Source organism: Aphis gossypii, chromosome X, assembly GCF_020184175.1.
Source record: "Aphis gossypii isolate Hap1 chromosome X, ASM2018417v2, whole genome shotgun sequence".
NCBI classification, from domain to species: Eukaryota; Metazoa; Arthropoda; class Insecta; order Hemiptera; family Aphididae; genus Aphis; species Aphis gossypii.
Genome location: NC_065533.1, coordinates 30,040,376 through 30,061,361, shown reverse-complemented (window position 1 = coordinate 30,061,361; position 20,986 = coordinate 30,040,376). Strand labels below are relative to the sequence as shown.

Genomic DNA, 20,986 nt, shown 5'->3' with positions numbered 1-20,986 from the left:
CGAATAACCGTGCGATCGACTTGAATCCTACACTATTTGATTGCAAATGTTCCTGGCTACCATCCCTGCTAGTTTGGAGTAAAAACACTTAAAACCCTGGAGTCCAAGAATGGACGGGTGGAGATTGCCGGAGATTGTACACTCGTACATGCAAATGCCTAAGTCAATTCGCATGATATTGAACCGATTGGTCCAAGACTTGTAAATCGGATTGTAATTGCTTAAATAATCATAATTTAATCATGCATAAAAGTCCGTAGGACTAGTATTTGTCGAGATATCGTATTGTAAAAGAGTTGAATAACGATACGTAGATAATTCCATACTAATTCAATCCTAACAGGTATAATAGTAGAGTACGAGTGTAATGTAATGGTGCAAGTCTCTGGCACTATCGATTGAAAACTATCGAACTACCCGATAGTTTTAAACTATCGAACTATCGAAAAACTATCGAAGAACCGATACTATCGCCTATCGAAATTTTTTTACCATCCGATATCATCAGACAGTGAACGCTTTTATTTAATTATTTAAATTATTATTAATTATAATAATTATTATAAAAAGCAAAGCTATGTCTATCCCGAAGAAAAATTCTTCTATTGTTTGGAAGCACTTTCGAAGGGACCCAAATACTCCTGATGTGGCCACTTGTTCGATTTGCAATAACAAGTACAAAAGATCTAACGGCACAACTAACTTACTAGACCATTTGAAAAGGAAACATTTTACTGTTTTAAACCGTGATGAGTTACAACACACTGAACTGATTGAAGGAGATAGAAATCAACCTGGTATGTGATAAATATTTAGATTTAGTAGATACAATTTAGTATGTAGATTCTATATGTTATACATTCTAAGGGAATTAATAATTTATGCTAAGGTTTGTGAGTATTCAAAATAAATATTTCTTTTTTTTAAATAGGAACATCAGGGGAACAACAATCTATAGGTGTTTTCTCTTCTTGTAATAATCCAGTTATGGCAGTAACCAGTGTTGTTGAACCAGTATTAAAGAGGCAAAAACAACTTTTATTGTCTAATAGGTAAGAGTATTGTATTAATTTCTGAAAATTTTCAAAATGTAGTACAATTTTCTTATTACCATGTTAACATGTATTTTCTTATTTTTTAAAGCTAACTAAATTTCTTTATATGTTTTTGTATATTAAATTTAAGTGTATATGCTGGCATTGATTTTTATTTAAATTTTAAAGCTTGTCTGTTCCATATTATGCTTTATTGTACATGTTTATGCTTAACCTAGCCAATAAGTCTACAACATATATCAATTGAATATTGTTTATTTACTATTTGGTAAACAAAAACTAAGTAGTATTCATTTAAATGTTGCATGCATCACTATTTACCTGGATTTACACTATTTTATAAAAATATTTAGGTTATTATAATTACTTAATCTATATATTGATTTGTATACTGTATTCTTAAATATAAAGAATTAATTATTTTAATTATTTACAAATCTCATATTTAATTTTTAGTTTACAGGTTTTTTCATTATCCAACTGGTTTGGAATGCAATTATTTATTAAGAGAACTTCACAGTCAAAACACACAATTTTAAAACTGACTTTGTCTGCTATATAAGTAACATGTTAAAAAAACTTAAAATTCAATAGTTTGGATTATCAGCAGCATAAGTGTGAAGTATTTCAAAATAAAAGGAAGTGACTTTATAAATACTTATCTTAGTATATTAAAAAACCTTTTTCAATGATTTAAATTTCAAGTTTATATGTGATAATAAGTATTATTGCAAATTATCATACAATATTTTTTGTAGTCTATTTAAATACAATTTTTAAATTATAAAAATAACATTGACTGTTGATGTACACATATTATATATATATATACATTATACATGTTATGTTGTTATGTTATATTTTAAGTTTGGCATTTTATCTCAGTAGTAAGTATGTCTAATTTTTTTTCTTTAAGATTTGGTACACCATCGGAAAATCAAGTTAGAGCGTTCCATGGAGCTATTGTGAAGATGATAGCTGAAGATCTTCAGCCTCTTTCAATTGTTGAAAATTCAAGATTTCGTAATATGATACAGCTTTTGGACTTCAGGTGATAATTAAATAATAAATAAAAACTTTTAATATTCCAATTTTGGATATTGAGCAGAGTGATGAATGTATTTTTTTAACAAATCAAAATATTGTCAATCATAATATTAAATATTATACCATTTATTATCAATATTATATTACTCTAGGTATCAAACAAATATTGTTTCAGAACCTTGACTTAATGGTCTTTATATTCAAATTTTTTTTTTTTAAATTGTTTCAGTTAGAGTAAATAAAATTGCAGTAAATATACAAATGTACTTATTACAGGTATGAAATTCCCAGTAGGAGATCCCTTGGAAGGACAATAATACCAAGAATATTTTCAACAGTACAAAGTAAAGTTGAAGCTTTGTTAAACGAAGCAAGACATGTAGCTATCACAACCGATATTTGGACGTCAATGAATACTGATTCATATCTGACTATGACTGTTCACTTTCTAAGTCAAACCCAAATGAAAACTTTGGTGTTATGCACAAAAAAATTAGACTGTAATCATACTGGTACAAATATTTCTGAAATTATGGGCGAGGAATTAAATAAGTGGAATATTTTTGAAAAAGTTGTCGCAGTGGTAACGGATGGTGGAGCAAATATTAAATCTGCAGTCAGACTTATGGGACTGTCACATTTACCGTATACTGCGCATAAATTAAACTTAATAGTTCAAAAAGCATTAAAATTATCAGATAATGAAGAGATTGGACCAGATGACAATACTGATGAAAGTGATCTAAAAAAAATATTTAAGAAGTGTCGTAATATAGTTGGTTTTTTTAAGCGAAGTGAAGTAGGTAATAAATATTAGTAGAAAAACAGAAGCAACTTGGAAATGAAACGGTCCTTAAATTAAAACAAGATATACGTTCTCGCTGGAACATCACATTTCTCATGTTAGAACGGCTAATTAAACTTAAAGAACCACTCACCATAGTGATGATGAGTTTAAAAGAAGCTCCAAGTAATCTCAGCTCCGAAGAATGGAACATAATTGAGGATATGATACCATTACTAAGACCATTTGAAAAGTTAACTGTTGAGCTTTCTGCAGAACATTATCCGACCATTTCAATGGTTATACCATTAATACGAGGTAATTAATTTGATGATTCTCTGTTTAACTTTTGTATTTTCTATTCAATACTTCAAAATGTCATTCATTATTTATAGATCTGCAAAGTACATTAGGATCGAAAAATCCAAATACGCAACTTGGAATATTTATTAAAAATAGATTGATGGAAAATACTACCAAGCGTTTCGAAAGCCTAGAAAAACAAACTTGAAAAAACATATACAAGAATTGGTGATTAAAAATTATTTAATGATTGAAGTTTATAATACATACACAATTTACAATCTGAATATAGAAGCAAATATTCCGCAATATATAAATATGCAGGGTGATTGCTAGATAATTGCAGGGTGATTGCAAACAACCAGGTGATTGCTAGTAGTTAATGTATATAAATTCATAAATTTTCTTTTTAAAACCATTATTTAAAAGAATAAGTTATTATAGTTTCTTTTCCTATATAGGCTGTTTCTCAATTGAAAGAAGTAGATGACGAGAAATGTAACAAAGTATTAAGAACTGGAGACAAGCTTCAACTATATATGATTTTTGTGGAAGTTGACAGTCAGTTGACTTATTTTTATGTTATAATTAATAAGTATTTGTATAAAGTTGAGAGTGCCTTAAAAGCAATAGATATTTTTTTTAAATCATTTTTTATTTTTCATTTGAATTATACACCACAGTGTGAACAAATTTGGTATTTTATACAAAAATACTTTTATGAAATTGTTACTAAAATTGACAAAAACTGCATTCAAAACTTTAAAAACTTTATAGCTGAATTTAATAATTATTAATTACTTAATAATAATTCTAATCAAATACTAAAAAAAACTTGTTCAACAGTTATAACTAACAATTAATATAATTTGTAATTATATTTTAAATTTTTAAAGCATTTTACTATTTTTATTATTTTTTGAACAGGATATAGTGATATATTTCTAATATATATTATTATTTTTAATATATTTAATAACAAATTATAAAATGCCTTCTTGCTTTATTTGTCTTGTTAGTTTAAATTCTTTTAAAAGTCTTATAAGACATATAAAACTATTTCATTCTTGTGAAAATAATATAGAGTACAAATGTATAGAACCATCATGCTTTAGAAATTATAACTCTTTTGATTCTTTTAGTAGGCATTTATTGACCCATACTTTGGTGAATCAAGAGTCTTGTACTAATTTACATAATATAGAGCCACTGACTGTTGATACTTTACATACAAAAAGTAATGAAGATCTAATTATAATTCCCCCATGTGAGATATCAATTGAAGCATTTAAGGAACTTGTTACTGGGGAAGCAATAGTTTTAGTATCAAAATGGTATAACAAAGCGGTTGTACACTTGTACACAGGAATAAATTGCTAACTCTTGTAAATGACATTGATTTAATGATAAATGTATGCAAGTACTGAAAAAGGAAGTATTACAAAATTCAGAAAAAAATAAAAGTGATATTAATTCAATTTATAAAATATCAGTTATGTTTGATGTTATTAACAATCCCTTTAGAAAATTAAAAACCGAGTACATACGATTAAAAGTTTTGGAAGAGTTAGGAGTCCACATAAAACCAATCGAAATCACTATAGGTTGTAGAAACAACAATGTCACAGAACAAGATGACATTGTTATTGATTCTGTTAATGTCAAAATTTGTTTTATTCCATTAAAATGTGTTTTTAAAGCATTTTTTGAACAACCTGGTGTATTAAAAACAGTTCTAAATTATTTTAAACACTTAAGTTCTATGACTGGGGGAATTGTTTGTAGTTATTTTCAGAGTAAAGTTTGAAAAGAAAAATTTTATAATGACATAAATAAAATAATCATACCATTTTTTTTATACTTTGATGAGAATGAAACTAACAATCCTCTTGGTGCTCATGCTGGGAAAAAAAAGATTGGTGCAGTTTATGTATCATTTGGATCATGCATCCCTGCAGAATTCGTCTTCATTCAATTACATTTTTCTTGCTCTTCTTTTTATTGCTAATGATCGTAAGGAGTTTGGAAATAAAAATATATTTAAAGAACTAATTAATGAAATCAATTAGTTATGAACCGAAGGTGTAATTGTGAATTTGGGAAATGAAAATTACACAATTTACTTTTCATTAGCATTAATTATAGGTGATAACTTTGGGTTACATTCAATGCTAGGTTTTAGTGAAAACTTCAATGAAAATTATCCTTGTCGGTTTTGTCTTTGCTCTAAAATAGAATGTAATTATTTAGTGGTTCAAGATGACAGTAAAATGAGGAATAAAGAAAATTATTCACAGGGTGTAGCCATAGATAACTTGTCACTTACAGGTATCAATGAATTTTGCGTATGGAACCAAACTAATGACTCATGTAGCATATAATTATTCAGTTGACCTAATGCATGACATTTTGGAGGGAGTTTGTTCTTATGATTTATCTGGTATATTTTATGAATTTATCATTAATATAAAATACTTTTCTTTGGATACACTTAACAATCGTTTGCAATATTTTAACTATGGTCCTTTAGAGGTTCAAAACAAACCTCAGTTAATATCAATGGATGTTATAAGAAATAAAAAAAAAATTAAAAATGTTAGCAGGTGAAATATTATGTTTTAGCAGACATTTAGGTGTTATGATTGGTGATTTTGTACCCATAAATTCTGAATTTTGGCAGTTAAATATATTACCTACTTCGACAAATTATACAGGTAGTAATATTAAAAACTATTCAACCAGGACATGATTTATTATTAAAAACAATAATTACTGAACACCATGAATTGTATTTGAAGTAGTTTTCAACCAACTTAAAACCAAAATATCATCACTTACTACATTATCCTTACATAATGAGTAAAGTCGGGCCTATATCTCATTTATGGTCGATTAGATACGAGTCTAAACATAGGGAGTCAAAGCTAATAACCCATTCTATTACAAGTAGAAAAAACATTCGCTATTCATTAAGTGTCAAACACCAACTAAGACTTGCATATCGCTTATTATCCAAATCTAATATACTATCTTTTTCTTTGGAATCATCAAACATAGGGAAAATAATAGAAATGTCTAAAAATGAGATTGAAAAAATTCAAAATAAAATATTTAATCAGACTCTAAATTTAAATTCTGTGAGTTTTGTTTCTTGGGTTCAGTTTAAAGGCACTCGTTTCACTACCAAGCAGAGAATGATAATTATAATTGGTGTTAAAGATATGTGATAAGATATTAAAGATATATATAATAAAATATATATTTTTTAAGTTACAATGTGATCTTGACGCGGTCCTGCGTAATAGCCATTTGAATTCAAACGGCATTTACGCGGAATACCGCTAATTACTTTTCTTACCAACCGCCAGACGACGACGGACGACACCGACGTGCGATAATCGCACATGGACCAACCGAGCCGCCGACACCGCGATCCGGACCTAGGCCAGTCAGTCTAGTGATCCGCGCCTTCACGTACACACAGTTTTCATCTTTCCCCGTTGTTTTTTTTTTTTGCTTTCGCACCTTAAAGATATTTTGGTACGAAATATTTTATTTGACGTTGTCAGTGTTTTTTTTTTGTTTTTTACCAACAATAAACAACCACCCTGACCTCAGACATCTCATCGTGTTATTTATTTAATTCCACCCATCCTCACATCTCTTGACGCCGTGACAGCACCAGGTCCGCGTCAATCTCCCATTTTTAATTGGTCAAAGTATAAGTACATTAGGATTTAATGAACATCTACAGGCATATGCTATAGAGAACTGTAATGATCTTATATGTATTTCATTTGACAATCTTTTAATAGAACATAGTCCATGTGTTTGTAGCACTATGTCGGATGGTTGTACATATACCTATATCTAGTAATTAAAAAAAAATACATTTATGTATGTATTATAAAATTAATATTATTATTTGATTACTAGGTCAAGTGGGGTAAATGGAAATAAAATTTACATATTTAACAACTTTTTTAATTTTTTCATATGGTAATTATTTTTTTTATTTTTGGTTTTTGGTCAAAAACTATTAACCATGAATAATATGCGTCTAACATTTCAATCAAAAGTAAAAATAGTTGATTACTTAAAGAGAAAAAAATAATCTAGAATTGCATAAAAAATTTACTTTTGCCCCATACTTCTGGGGTAAATGAAAATAAAAGTATAATTTATAATGTTATATGCCTGGGGCAAATGAAAATATTTTTGAATCACATAAAATATAATTAAATTAATCAAACAATTAGGTATTCTTTATTATTTTAACATTATTTAGTACAGTAAATATATAAACAGTCTTTTGTTTTCATATATAATAAAATAATAACAGTTTAACATAATAAAAATAACAATGTACATTAAAAATTATAAACAAAATAACAAACTTACAGCCTTTATAGTTTTAAAATATATCACATGAATTAAAGTATGAATAAGTAGGTAACGTAGTCCCCTAAACTGATTTTTTTTCATTGACATTTATATATCCAGGAAATGTGTTAATCGTTTTTCTGTTCTTCTGATGTTCAGTTGGCGTTGGTAACATTGCAAGAATCGTTTTTACTGTAATATCTGACAAGTCATTTTCAACAATAAAAAAATCAGTTCCAATTTCATTATATTTTTTTAATCCTTGGACTAAAATATCTCTATCATCTACATCTACACGTTTAACTAAACACACATACTTAAAATGTTGTTTCTTACGATCCCCTCCAATAAAATCTACTAAAAGAAATACTCTAGGTTTTATTTGAGTCATTGCAATCATCTTCTGATGAATGATAAACCACATCATCAATATCATCAACTAATTGTTCTACCACAATATTTTCTACATCTTCTATAGCCTTTTTAGGTCTCCCACGCTTACCAGGATATTTGATTAGATTTTTCTTTGAGGTTGCTTCCTCCAATCTTTTTAACACATCTTCAGTTGTTAAAACTTCACCATACTTTGCTGCTCTAAGACGAGGAACTCGGTCTTTTGTAACACTAATTGTATGGTTGGTTTCATATTGAATTCTAATGAAATTTGATCCTTTACAACTGCTGGTGTAAATGACTGTTCAAAGCATTGATTGTTATTAACTTCATACTCATGCAAACTGAAGGTCATTATTGTCTTCATTGGCTTTACATTTTAAGTATTCTTCAAGATCAACTACTATCCAACTATATATTGTGTTTGTTGGTCCAGATTTACTATCTATAACAACATTTTATATTAGGATAGATCAAAACTTTTGGTGTTTTGATTGTCCCCTTAAAGCTTTGGAAGTGTGCTTCAAATCATATTTTGTTTTTCACCGTAACTATTCTAAGGAATGTCATGATACCTGGTTAGTTATTCAACAATTATTGTTTCAACTGACAACAAAGTATGACCGACCTACATCTATAACAACAACAGTGACAGGAATGCTAAAGCATTATTTGTATTTTATGATAGTTGCATCTATTAGATTATGTTGTATTATTGTAGCAAAGATCACTATTCAATTTTATAATTGGTACTATTATTACTTACATTGTCAATTTCCACATTGTTTCCACATTAATTGTTGTTCCTAAATTATTTAAATTACTAACCAAATTTTGTATTATTATTATATTACTATCGCCTTTTTTTGCTAAGCTCATCAATTGGTCAATTACGTGATTTATACATTTTTTATTATTGCTATACCAATTGTGATATTGTGAACATATATTATTATTTACTGTGCATATATTATTTATTGTTATTAGGTATATTATACTAGTCAGCAACATATTATTATTTTCTATTTATTTTATTTGAAACCTATTATTTATTTTATACACCGTTATGAAACAGATAAGTCTACTTATATTGTAGGCACCTGCGGTATTAACAATATGAGTATCTAGTAATTAAATAATAGTATAATAGTGCAACTTAAATGTATCATGTTTGTAAAGGAAAGTATAAGTTTGATCAAATTACATCCGAAGTTTACTACAGGTATTTATGCAGCTAATAGGTTAACTTAAGGATAATAATGATATGACATGACGTCCCGTTTTTGGTCATCATGTCCCGTTGTCCCGACAAAAGTTAAACGGAGTGCTTTTTATCCCATTTTTAGGACATTGTCCCGTTTTAATCCCGTTTTTTCCATATTATTATATTATGTTTGTGAAAAAAAATATCGACGTATGAAACAAATATAAAACAATTTTACTAGTATTCATGTTTAAAATTAGAAACCAAATTTATAAATAATAGATAACATTATAACAGTTATGCACACGACACACAATTATTATCTTTTATTATTATTGTATTATATTATATTATATTATTATATATGCATGACGTGTATTCGGAACGACCCACCAACGGTCGTCCGCTATTTTAGTTTGTCAATTATTATGAATATCCAGTATCGTCGATGCCTACAGTCGAAATGCAGTTGTCATTTTTGAACCTTCAAAATTTTTCGATGGACTCAATTATTAGATATTCCGGTTTGAATAGACGTTAAAGAAAGTATTCAATATTTTTAAATGAAAAATTCAACCGGGATGAGGATAAGTTATTTGAAAAATCTAATTATGTAATTCATGTGATACAAGTTAAAAAATTGTTTAAGTTTTTCAAAAAAAGTGACAGAAAAATGGCAAGCTGTACTTTAAATACTATAAAAAAATCAAATTTCTCTTAACACTTTCTCGACAATTATTTGGCTATTCATGGAACAAATGCATTTGCAGAAAGAATATTTTCAATAATAAATGTATTGTAGACAATTGAAAAAACCGTTTTAATGTCGAAACCATTTTATCAATAATTATTGAAAAACAGCACTTAAACTTGTTCACAATTTCATAAATTTCTTTTGAACTACCCAAAATTGTGAAATTCAATAAGTTCTTTAGAAAAATATGAAAAAATAGTAGAAAATGTGGAAGAAGGATTATCAAACTCACAAATAATGAAGAAAGCTGATGTTTTAAATTTCCTAATTCTTGTTAAAAAAAAAAAAATGTATCAGTATTGGTAACAAAATATAAATTATTTAATTGTTTTAACTGTTTAAAAAATTATAACATTTAAATGCTTTTATTATTTACTATTATTTGCTATTTACTCAAAAAATGGCAAATTAATAAGAAAATAATTGTTTGTGATATTATGGGCTACGAGATATCTATAAGATATCTACGAGATATTAATGCTAAGTTAGTATGACCATGCCTCGTGTCGAGGATAGTGATTCATACGCTACTATGACCATGACACGTATCGGGAAAGTTATCGCATCAATAATTGAGGCGCTGAGCGCAAAAGTGGCCTAAACCACAAAAAATGAAAAATTGAAACAACTGTACCACGTTATTCAAAATTGTGTAATTAATATAAAAGCAAGAACGGCCTATTTAGTTTCTTTATTTTTCCCCTAGATAGCAGCATTAGTCTGTTGTTGCATCCAGTCATTTTTTTTTTTATTGTAATGCAACACTGGCCTATTTACATTATTGCAATATAGGCCACTATGGTAACCAAATTTTATCAAAACTATTAGTAGGCCGTTTTAATCATAAATTATAAACACGTTTAGTTCGTGGTTATAAAGCCTTTATTATGAATTGTTTTAATATTGTATTCGATAAACATGATAAAACATGATAATAGGTACATATTACGTATTTACGTTATCATTTTACTCGTAATTCGGTATTTATAATACGAAATATGTAAGTACTCAATTACCTACGTCCTACAGTGTATTGTTAAATGAAAATGTGATTGACTTATAAGCTAAAATAGACTAGTAAAATATAAATTTAACAAGTGCAGCAAACTATCCTAACGTTATAATGTCTACAGGTAATGTACTTAATATTGAACTGTTCAAATGCATTAAATTATGAAACTGTTGAGTAACATAAATATTTTTTATTAGATTTTATTAGCAATCTTCTGTCAGAGTCTGAAGACGAATATTCGTCGACTTCATACGTCCCGTCTGACCTTAATGAATCATCATCTGATGATACATCAATTTCCGAAATTCAAAATGATAACACACAAATTATAGTCAATGGTGATGCTTCTTATATAGCTGATAATGATCAAAGCAATGAAGATATTAATTCAAATAAAGGGAGAAAGAGGATCAGAGATGAAACGAAATGGAAAAGGAACATTCGAAAAATTATTGTTTATTATTATTATTATTTCAGTTATTTAAATTATTACACAGATATACGTTACAAAAGTATAAAACCTAGGAAGTATCATTTGAGTAACTGAATATTTTTAAGTAGGTCGTAAAAAAACTATTAAGGAATTTTTTTTTGATTATTAAAGGGCAATCGATTTATTTGAATTATTATTATTGAGAAAATATTGAGTTATTATATTATTATTGAGGGCATATTGAGTTATTTGAGTTATTATTGAATTATTACGACAGAGGTACTTGGAGTTCCTTGAAAATGCTTCCAAGCGATAGCAGAATATTTCTTTGGGATTGATAGAACTTACAGAAAAGATAAAATTTTCATTGTGATTTTTTTTAATCACTTATTTTATATTTTAAGAATTAAAATACAATACAGAGATAAATATACAGGAAACAACGAATAATGTGTTACGATAACAACAACTTAAACGACAATTCACAACAGTTTGTTACTGTGTTCGCATTCGTGGCCAGCCACGTTCCCTCCACAGTATTATTGAGATCTTTAGTAGCGCTGCGGCCATTAGAATGGTTGTGAAGAATGTGCAAACAGAGTGCATATAGCATGCCGGCCATAAGTCAACGTACACGTCATCGGTAACAGAAGACAGCTCAGTTGTTGCTTGTTCCATGACAGTTAGGCGCTTGTAAAATGCAGCCACCGTAGCGGTTATCAACGTAATCAGTAGTCCGTCGTATGCTGTGGACCACTGAATCCATCGCCGGTAGATAGACCATCGGAATATGCGCACAAGCAGACATGCAACACCTGCTATCAACAGAAAACCAGACGCGGTCACCGTGAACGCAAAAATGTCCCATTCCGCAATCACTGAACTAGCTGGTACCGTTTGTACCACCTGCAATACCGATATCGTTAGAGGGTGTTTGATCTAGTGGTTGGCCTCAAGAGGACGCCACAGTAGCGAAAATACCGTACAAAAACATGTTATTTTTGTTCCAATAATTACAGCTTACTGAATGGTTTTAGAGCAAAATACCTTTTTTAAAAGAGAAGAGGTATATCGGGTGACGTATTAGACTCGATTTTTGATGTTTCAATTTTTTATACCAATTATTCACAACCAAAAAAGTGAAAAAAAAATAGAAAATGCAAAACGGTTTTATCGATTTTGAGAATGACATATCGAAAATTGAGTCTTATACATTACATTTTTTTACACAAAACCAGTTTTCGAAAAATCGATTTTTTTATTTTTTAGTAGTTATAACTCAAAAACTACTGTAAACACTTGACATTTTCACCAAATGTTTTTATAAGCGTTATCTATATACGATTAAATTAATTTCAAAATAATTTGGCTTATTTGAGTTATTTATAGATAACTGTAATTTTTGATTTTTCTGAGTATTTTTTTTCAAACCTTAATGAAAAATTTTAGGTGCCTAAAAACACTTGAAAATTGAATTTAAGGTTTCTCAAGTGTTATTCTTATTGTTATAAGCGTTTAAAGTTCAGTTTTTTCGAAGTAAGTCAAAATCACGAAAATTTGCAAGTAATTTTTTAGTTCAAATGTATAAAAAATTTTTTGTATAAATAGCTAAGAAGAGTTACAAGATTTTCCATAAGTTTGGCTTACAATAATTATAAAAGAACTTAAATATTGGCCAATTCAAAAATGTTTATGAACTTTAAAATTCACTCGTAAAATAACGATTAACTATCAAATAATTTTAATTTTTTTTTTTGTAATAGTTAAAATTCATAAGTCGTAGAAGCTTAAAATATACACCAGTTGTATAAATTGGCATTTTCTGTACAGACTGAACATGATTTAATTTTGGGGTATTTAGGTCATTAAGACATAAATCTCCTTTTTCACCACCCAGTTTAAAATATAATATATATATATACCTATATGCATATTATATATTATATCCTACAGTCTAGGAGTTAGACTGACAAATCATCTCCATTCAGAATCGTGTTTCGTATAAAATGATACCTATAATTGGATTCAAATTTATATACAGTATGTCCCGTTTTATATGTACCACTAAGTATCTCAGCTCGATGGCCTTAGATTGGAAAATGGTTTGCTGTGGTAGATAGGTGGTATCAAAGTGTACATTTTAGAAAATTTAAAATTTTTAACTCTTGGTTTGCGCATGCGCAATACAACTTAACTTTTTTTTTTAATAGCAACCATTATTGTTGACATCAGATATGTTTAGATCATTTCTTTAAGACATTTTGATCTATTGACCATAGTCCTAAACCTAAAATTGACCGAGTTATAGGCAAACAGATTTTTGAAAATTGAAAATAATTCAATATTTCAAAAACTATGGTACACTTGTATTGAATAGATTTTTTTATGAATAGATACATGAAAAAAAAAATACATGAAATCATGGTACTTACATACATAATAATGAAACAAAAAATAAATAACTTTTTATTAGGTATCTAATTTTTATTTAAGTTAATTTATTTATCTTATAAAATGTTCAAAATTGCCCCCGTTATTTTCTAAACATTTATTTAATCATCGAGTTACTTCTCTGTGTGTAGCTGCCAAAATGTGTTCTTTTATTATTTGATTGCAAGCTACCGTGATTTTATTCTTTATATTTTGTAAGCTTACTGATGGATCTGCATAAAAAAACTGTTTTTAAATGGCCTCTTAAAAAACTCTAATGGTGCCAAATCAAGTGATCGTGGGGGCCATTCCACCAAACCTTAATTTCCCATCCATCTATTTCTAAACATCTCGTTTAATTTTTGCTTAACAATTATAGCGTTATGCGCTGGTTAATCGTCCTGTTGAAAAAATATATTTTTACGAACAAATAAATGTACTTCTTCTAACATAATTGGTAACGAAATAAGAAAATCTGAATAACGTCTTCCTTTAGGAGTACTGTCATAAAAATATGGACCTATTAAATTAATTATTTATTAAATTATCTAATCCGTACCACACATTTGTGCCCCATACTGTTTGATAATTTGTTTCAACTGCCCAATGTGAATTTCCAATTGACCAATAACGGTTATTTTGTTTATTTAAAATACCGTTATTGGTAAATTTTGATTCATCTGTCCTCAAATATAATTTAAAAATAGAGGGTCGTTATCAATTTTCGTTGTTATTCTAGTAATAAATATTAATCTACGTTCGGCATCGCCTTGATGTAAATGCTGTATTAAATCAGCCCTATAGGGATGCAACTTGTATTTTTTGAATATGATGTGTACCTTTGTTTTTGAAATGCCGAATTCTCTAGCAACATGTCTCAAAGATGAGCGAAGATTCAATTGAATGTACGCGACTTCTTCATTTTCTTTATCATCATCATTTGGACCATATGATTTGATATTAAGTCGCTGTTGTCTCTGAATATCTCTAGTCGAAAATGCCCCATGCGTTCGTAAATTATTAACTAATCTTAAAAATAATTATGCGGTGGATGATATCTTTCGGGATATTGATTTGCATAAATTCTTGCAGCTTCATGAGGATGTTATGTTGATTACACTCACCGTAAATTAAAATTATATCAACTTTTTTATTATTATTTAACATTTTTATATTATAAAAAGAACATTCGATGTCAAGCATAATGTTCACAGTATTTTTTGAAAACTTAAAAATTATAATAATATGTATTATAAGTTATGATCGTCAATATTAAACATACAAGACTGAGCAAATCATGCATTTGTTAATTTTTAATAATATTAGCAATATCTTATTATAATATTAAAATAGGTAAAGTAATTATAATAATCATTATTTAATTATAACATAATTATAATCTAATAATCATATCAAATAATACCCAAATACTAATGCTAAAATTGGGAATAAATAGGTAACTTTTATAGATACAAAAAGATAATGTCAGGTACGTCATAATACTTTTAGTTAATTTAATTTTAGTTCTGTATTATTTTAAATTAATTCTTCTATTTAATTGTATCAAATTAACCCAAATAATAAAATATTTAACCATTTTAAATTGCATAACAATTGAGTTACGTATGCATCATGTATTCAATATATTAAAATATATCAAGTATCTATTCATGAAAAAAATCCATTCAATACAAGTGTACCATGTTTTTTGAAAAATTGAATTATTTTCAATTTTCAAAAATCTGTTTGCCTGTAACTCGGTCCATTTTAGGTTTAAGACTATGGAGAGGAAGTAATGCGATAGAGGAAGTTATGCGAAAGCGGTTCCCCTCGGTCGTCGATTTAACCCGAAAAAAAAAAGGTTTAAGACTATGGTCAATAGGTCAAAATGTCTTAAAAAAATTATCTACCCATATCAATGGTATATAAAAAAAAAGTTAAGTTGTATTGCGCATGCATGAACTAAAAGAGTTGAAAATTTGAAATATTCCCAAAATGTGCACTTATTAATTAATTAAATAAATAAATAAATAAATTTCAAATAAAAATTCAAAAACCTTCAGAACAATATTCATTCATTATCAGATTGGTACTAAATTTCACACATATTAAATAAAATAAATTAAAACTTACTGTATAATTATAAGAATCCTCCATCCAACAACCAATACAGCAGAAATAACAGACCTATACTCACCCACATTAAGAACCAGTCAAGTATCTAAAACCGTTCTGCTCGCTATACAAGGCGGTGGTAGGGACTTTGGAAAACTAATCGGCTAAATTTATAGTCTGTAGCAAGTATAGAATAAATTAGTTTTCAAGTACGCTAAATTATAGGTGTCTTACATAATCCACAAAAATAAAATTACTAATATTTTTCATCAACATTAAAGCTTCAAAATTAAATAAAGACATCTCCCATGTGAAACATGTACAAAAGTTTCATACCTATTTAAAGTTTTAAGTAAATATTAATATTTTACATGATTGTAACTCGCTTTAAATTTTAAAACCTATCGAAAGTACACAGATAATATTCTTTCTTTGATAATAGGCCATTTCACTCAAATATAAAAGCTAAACATATATAATTAGAATTTCTTAACATATAATTTGATATGGTACGTGTTAGTAAAATGGAGAAAATACATGTGGGTACTACGTCCATTTAACGGCTTAACTATTGTAAAATGCACTAACGTCAGTAATAATCGTATACGTAAGTCCACAGCCAGTCGACACGCGTATTTCGATCACGGTTATCAAATCCACATCAGGGGTGTAGATCTGAAATCTCACGTAAAATCGTCTGACCCTCGCATCCAACCATTTTTGTTTGGCGTATTCGTCGATAGTCAATTTTCCATTAATTAAACCTCCAGTCACATGCAATTCATAACCTGAATCGTCATCTGATGCCATCCGATTTTCTGTAATTATTTATGTCATGTTTAAGTCTCTTATTTTTATCACAAAGTCATTGCAGCAACGCGCCTATTATCTATACACAGAGTGAATTTTTTAATCTTAGAAGAAAACATAATAAAATTTAACTTTGTAGTTGAAGTGAACCTATATAAGTTCAAAACTTTTCTTATGCGAGATTAGGTTATTATTCGTTAATTAATATAGTTAAAAAAAACCCCTCTGTATTTCATCTTTAAGTTAACAAGTGATTTTATTTCATTCTTAAGTGAATACCATAAAACAGGAAGTTCCTAAGGTTCGCCGGTTTAGAATATGTCCATGGATTGTTTGGCATATCATTATCGTTGTATTCTGTCCAACCGGCGCCGTAATTTCTGTGGTCAATCTCACCGTTCATATTTATCCGTTTTTGTCTGAATCTAACGCCCCCGCCGACCAGCCTACTGTTGTATAGACCAAACCACCCTCTTTTGTCGTCTTTGAATATATAAAAATCAAAATTGGTTGTAAAATCAAACGTTAATTTATACATTAACTATTATATTATCGTATACTTACATTTTATTGTATCCATTGTGTTGTTGGAAATTGGAACGCCATTGTATAGTTCCAACGAATGTAATGATTTTAATAACTTAAGCAATAAGACATTTTTTAAACTGTTAAAAGAATAATACGCAATTAACTATTTACAAAAAATAAAATAACAAAATTATACTCGTTCAAATTAATTCGTCGATTGTTTGACGTAAACCCTCGTTCCAAGTATACGGATACCATTTGGTTGGTTCGATATTTATCATTTCTATTATTAAACACTTTCAGATTGTGAAGAAAACCCAAAGATGTTAATATCAAAACTATACAAATGACTCCGTCCGTAATTGCGTTATTACGATCAGCTATTAGGTTTCTTCGCTCTCTTAAAATCTTAGTGTTGTGAAAATATCGGTTAATGATAACTACTGATATCTAAAGGAAAAACTTAGCACGTCTTACTTCCGCCGTTTTTCTGGTCAATGGTTCGTAGAAATATCTTCGTCTTCGGTAATTTCTAATCGCCCTCACATACTCTACGTCTTGTAAAAGCGTTTGCGTTTTATTCCTGTACTTGTGTAATGTCAAATAATATCTAAACGTCATAAATTGGTCCTAGAAAAAAATTCAGTTAACACAACGTCAGTAAAAATGACAAATACACATACCACTGTTCTTGAATCATATGTTGCAATGACTGCACTCATCAATACGATCTTAAACGGTGTCGAAACCACAACTCCTTGAAGAATTCCAATTGTTATCGATGTAAGCCAACAGAGACTTTTTACTCGACCAAATTTTAAACCGTATAAAATTATGAAAAACACTGTTATCACATAAACTATAATGCAACAAGACCTAAGATGTATATTGTTTTAAAACAATACATTATTATGCACACGATGAATATTATATTATTAAATAATATTACAAATCATCTTATATATACTTACCATCCAATTATAAACCAATAATTCCATTGACTTATTTCCGTTATCATTTCAGTATGAACTGGATAATATAATTTATTTTCAACCAAACGCTCAATGATAAAAACGAACGCTTTTTTCGAAGTTGATTCTATATAAACATACATTACAAATGTAATGAGAAATAAAATTATTTATTTTACGAAAATAATCCAAGTATACTACGCACGATGTTCATTATCAGACATTTGCGTTTCTTGCCGTCCTGTGTTGTGCTTTATTTTATTTAACTGAACTAGTCTACCTTTTCTATACATATTTAATGAAAAAATGAAAATATATTTTAGTTAAAATCAATGTATTAATTATTTATGGTTCATTTTTACCGAAAACATTTATGCACTCCAAACGTTAATAAGTACTGGACTATACCGCTTTGTATAGCTATTATAATTTCTCTTAATTTCAATTCGAATTTTTGAAAGTTTTCTTCGTTTGCTAAACACGATGATAAAACATTATCAAACAATATTTATTACGTGTGTTTTTATTGCTATCATTACTGTGAACTTTTTCGTAGAACATCATACTGGATAACATTAAACATAAAATGCTACACAGTATAACACTAAGCCTCTGGCATCTGGTTATAGGAGACCTCGGATGACTGTTGTGTAAAAAGGTAAAAAGTAAAATTGGCATTAATTAACATATTTATTAATTTAAAATAGGTACTTGTATAAAATATAAAATATGTGATAGTTTGAGTTTACAATGTTAGATAATTTCATGGTGAGCGTGCGTGCTTTAGTATAAAGAGTGAAGAATCAGTTGTTAAATGTGTTGAATGTTTGTGACATAAAGAAACAGATCGAGTCTTTTTGCTTTTCTTCCATTTGTGTATGTTGTATAAATCTCATTTTTTGTAATACTGTATATTTTCTAGTATTTTAAATCAATTAAATTATGTCATATTCTTAGTTTTCTGTTATGATATAAATTTACATAACAATATATATCACTTATCATCCATTTCCTCTAACTAAGGACCAAATTGATTGACCACAAGATGTGTAATAGATTAGAAAAGGTTTAAAAGATGGTGCTTAACTCTATAGTGACGAAAATAAAATTTTATATATAATATAAGTGTTCTGTTGGTGGTGATGTTTTCCTGATAGAAAAAAAAGTCAGAAGTAGATGAGCTGACAGGCCAATGCTAGATAGTCGTCGTCCGTTAAAAATTAGTGGGAATTTGGTAATACTTATAATTAATGATAATAATTTAAGTATTCGAGTGTATAAATGGTGGTTGTTACTCTGAGTGTGTGGCTTGCTATGCTTTAATATTTAGCGTTAGTTTGTATGTTATAACAGAATATATATTATTATATATGAATAATATATAAAAACAAATTTACTCCAATTATATCGTACAGCACGTTACAACATGAAGATGTATAAAGAATCGATTGAGTACCTTTGATACAGGATTTGATACAATTGCAACTGTAAATTTATAACTAGTGATTTTTCAACGATGTCCAACAACACATTATGTCAAAAATGAACTGATCTTTCTGAGTTTAACCGAGTACTATTTTATCTCCTTAAGTTATAATAAGTTATTGTCTCCAACGGGGAGTTTTGAATTGGGTTCAAGATAAGAGGCAGAAGTCGATATTAGAAAAGTAGCTGAAAAATAAACTTGTGCTAACAGTTTTAAACGCTGCTGCCGAAGTAATTGAATTTCACACAGTTGCTAGTTAGTGTGGTTTCGAGGCAATGCTGTTACGACTTGATTAGGGAGTTGGTGATTTCCATAAAATTTGTTTTATGAGCATATAAATGATAGAGCCTTAATAAAAGTATCATAGTTATGAGCTAGATATTATGACATTATAAAAGTTAAAGGTCATATTTACTTGGATTTTAATCCATGATAGTTACATACTTTGATGCATTTAAAAATATCTTAGAGAATTAGGAATTGATTTCATATGTGATCATGTGAACGTTGTTCTTAAAGTATAATTATGAATTAGAACATAGGACTGGGATGAACAGTACATGTATATTGTATATTACCATATGAGAAAAATTTAGCAAAAAAAACAAAATGAACACAATTTGCCAAAATGTATGCTCACTTAAGTTTTAAATATTTGGACCTATATTGTGTGACTTAATGCCAAGGCTAGGCACTGATGAGTTAAAAAGTTAAAGTTAAATTACTCTTAACTAAGTTACATAACGACTTACTTTTTTTTTAAGTAATTTCCATAAGCACAACTAGATTCAAAAAAACCCAGCAGTTCGAAAATACCAACAATTGAAAAATTATGTTAAAAAAGTAGGAATTGGTAATGGTGTTTGGGGTATGGTTTGTGTGTCCTAAATAATGTCAGAATACCCAATTTTTAGAATCTAGTTGCCCCTATGGTAACTAAAATTGATTTAACGTGTTATTAATTTTTGTATATATCATCTGCGCATATACGCAAGGATATTAATTTTTTATCGACCTAATTCAACTCTTTCACATTAATTGATTTCTCTTACTATCTTTTCTAGCACAAAGTTAAATAGTATTAGGGAGGGCACATCCCCTTGTCACGAGCCTGTCTCTACTTTCACTGACTATGACACCATATTTGCTTGTTTTATTTTAACCTTTGTTCTATTTATACTATCCTCTACAAGATTAACTAGCTCTTTTGAAAACTTAAATTCCCTAAATATATTAATTAAGCTTGCTTTTTGGATTGAAATCTACTAATAATATATA

General features: G+C 28.5%; 3 protein-coding genes, 1 long non-coding RNA gene and 1 pseudogene across 10 annotated transcripts in view; 3 read left to right on the top strand and 2 right to left on the bottom strand.

Annotated features, from left to right (window-relative positions):
• The first annotated feature begins 577 nt into the window (after positions 1-577).
• Positions 578-1,661, top strand: LOC114130518 (uncharacterized). The gene is made up of 3 exons (XM_027995510.2): positions 578-797; positions 932-1,052; positions 1,512-1,661. The coding sequence occupies exons 1-3, from the start codon at positions 578-580 to the stop codon at positions 1,615-1,617; spliced, it is 447 nt and encodes a 148-aa protein (XP_027851311.2). The 3' UTR covers positions 1,618-1,661.
• Positions 1,662-2,386: 725 nt separating this feature from the next.
• Positions 2,387-3,840, top strand: LOC114130517 (uncharacterized). Its single transcript, XR_007606078.1, has 3 exons — positions 2,387-3,204; positions 3,282-3,554; positions 3,651-3,840. It is a non-coding gene; the product is annotated as an uncharacterized LOC114130517 (long non-coding RNA).
• Positions 3,841-10,766: 6,926 nt separating this feature from the next.
• LOC126552721 (uncharacterized) lies at positions 10,767-11,609 on the top strand. Its single transcript, XM_050207506.1, has 2 exons — positions 10,767-11,056; positions 11,133-11,609. Exons 1-2 carry the CDS (start codon positions 11,047-11,049, stop codon positions 11,480-11,482), a joined length of 360 nt encoding a protein of 119 aa, XP_050063463.1. The 5' UTR covers positions 10,767-11,046; the 3' UTR covers positions 11,483-11,609.
• Positions 11,610-11,631: 22 nt separating this feature from the next.
• The window catches only part of LOC126552720 (uncharacterized), a 42,093-nt gene continuing 32,738 nt past the window's right edge, over positions 11,632-20,986 (bottom strand). For all 7 annotated transcript variants that reach the window (XM_050207498.1, XM_050207500.1, XM_050207499.1 and 4 more), the window contains 11 exons: positions 18,762-18,865; positions 18,585-18,696; positions 18,428-18,507; positions 18,223-18,349; positions 17,935-18,127; positions 17,729-17,881; positions 17,448-17,659; positions 17,288-17,388; positions 17,003-17,206; positions 16,502-16,731; positions 11,632-12,274 (listed from right to left, as the gene is read on the bottom strand). In XM_050207498.1, coding sequence (XP_050063455.1) covers positions 11,864-12,274; positions 16,502-16,731; positions 17,003-17,206; positions 17,288-17,388; positions 17,448-17,659; positions 17,729-17,881; positions 17,935-18,127; positions 18,223-18,349; positions 18,428-18,507; positions 18,585-18,696; positions 18,762-18,865 — 1,927 coding nt within the window. In that variant the 3' untranslated portion in view covers positions 11,632-11,863. The remainder of the gene's footprint in view (positions 12,275-16,501; positions 16,732-17,002; positions 17,207-17,287; positions 17,389-17,447; positions 17,660-17,728; positions 17,882-17,934; positions 18,128-18,222; positions 18,350-18,427; positions 18,508-18,584; positions 18,697-18,761; positions 18,866-20,986) is intronic.
• LOC114130519 (uncharacterized) lies at positions 13,871-15,049 on the bottom strand (annotated as a pseudogene).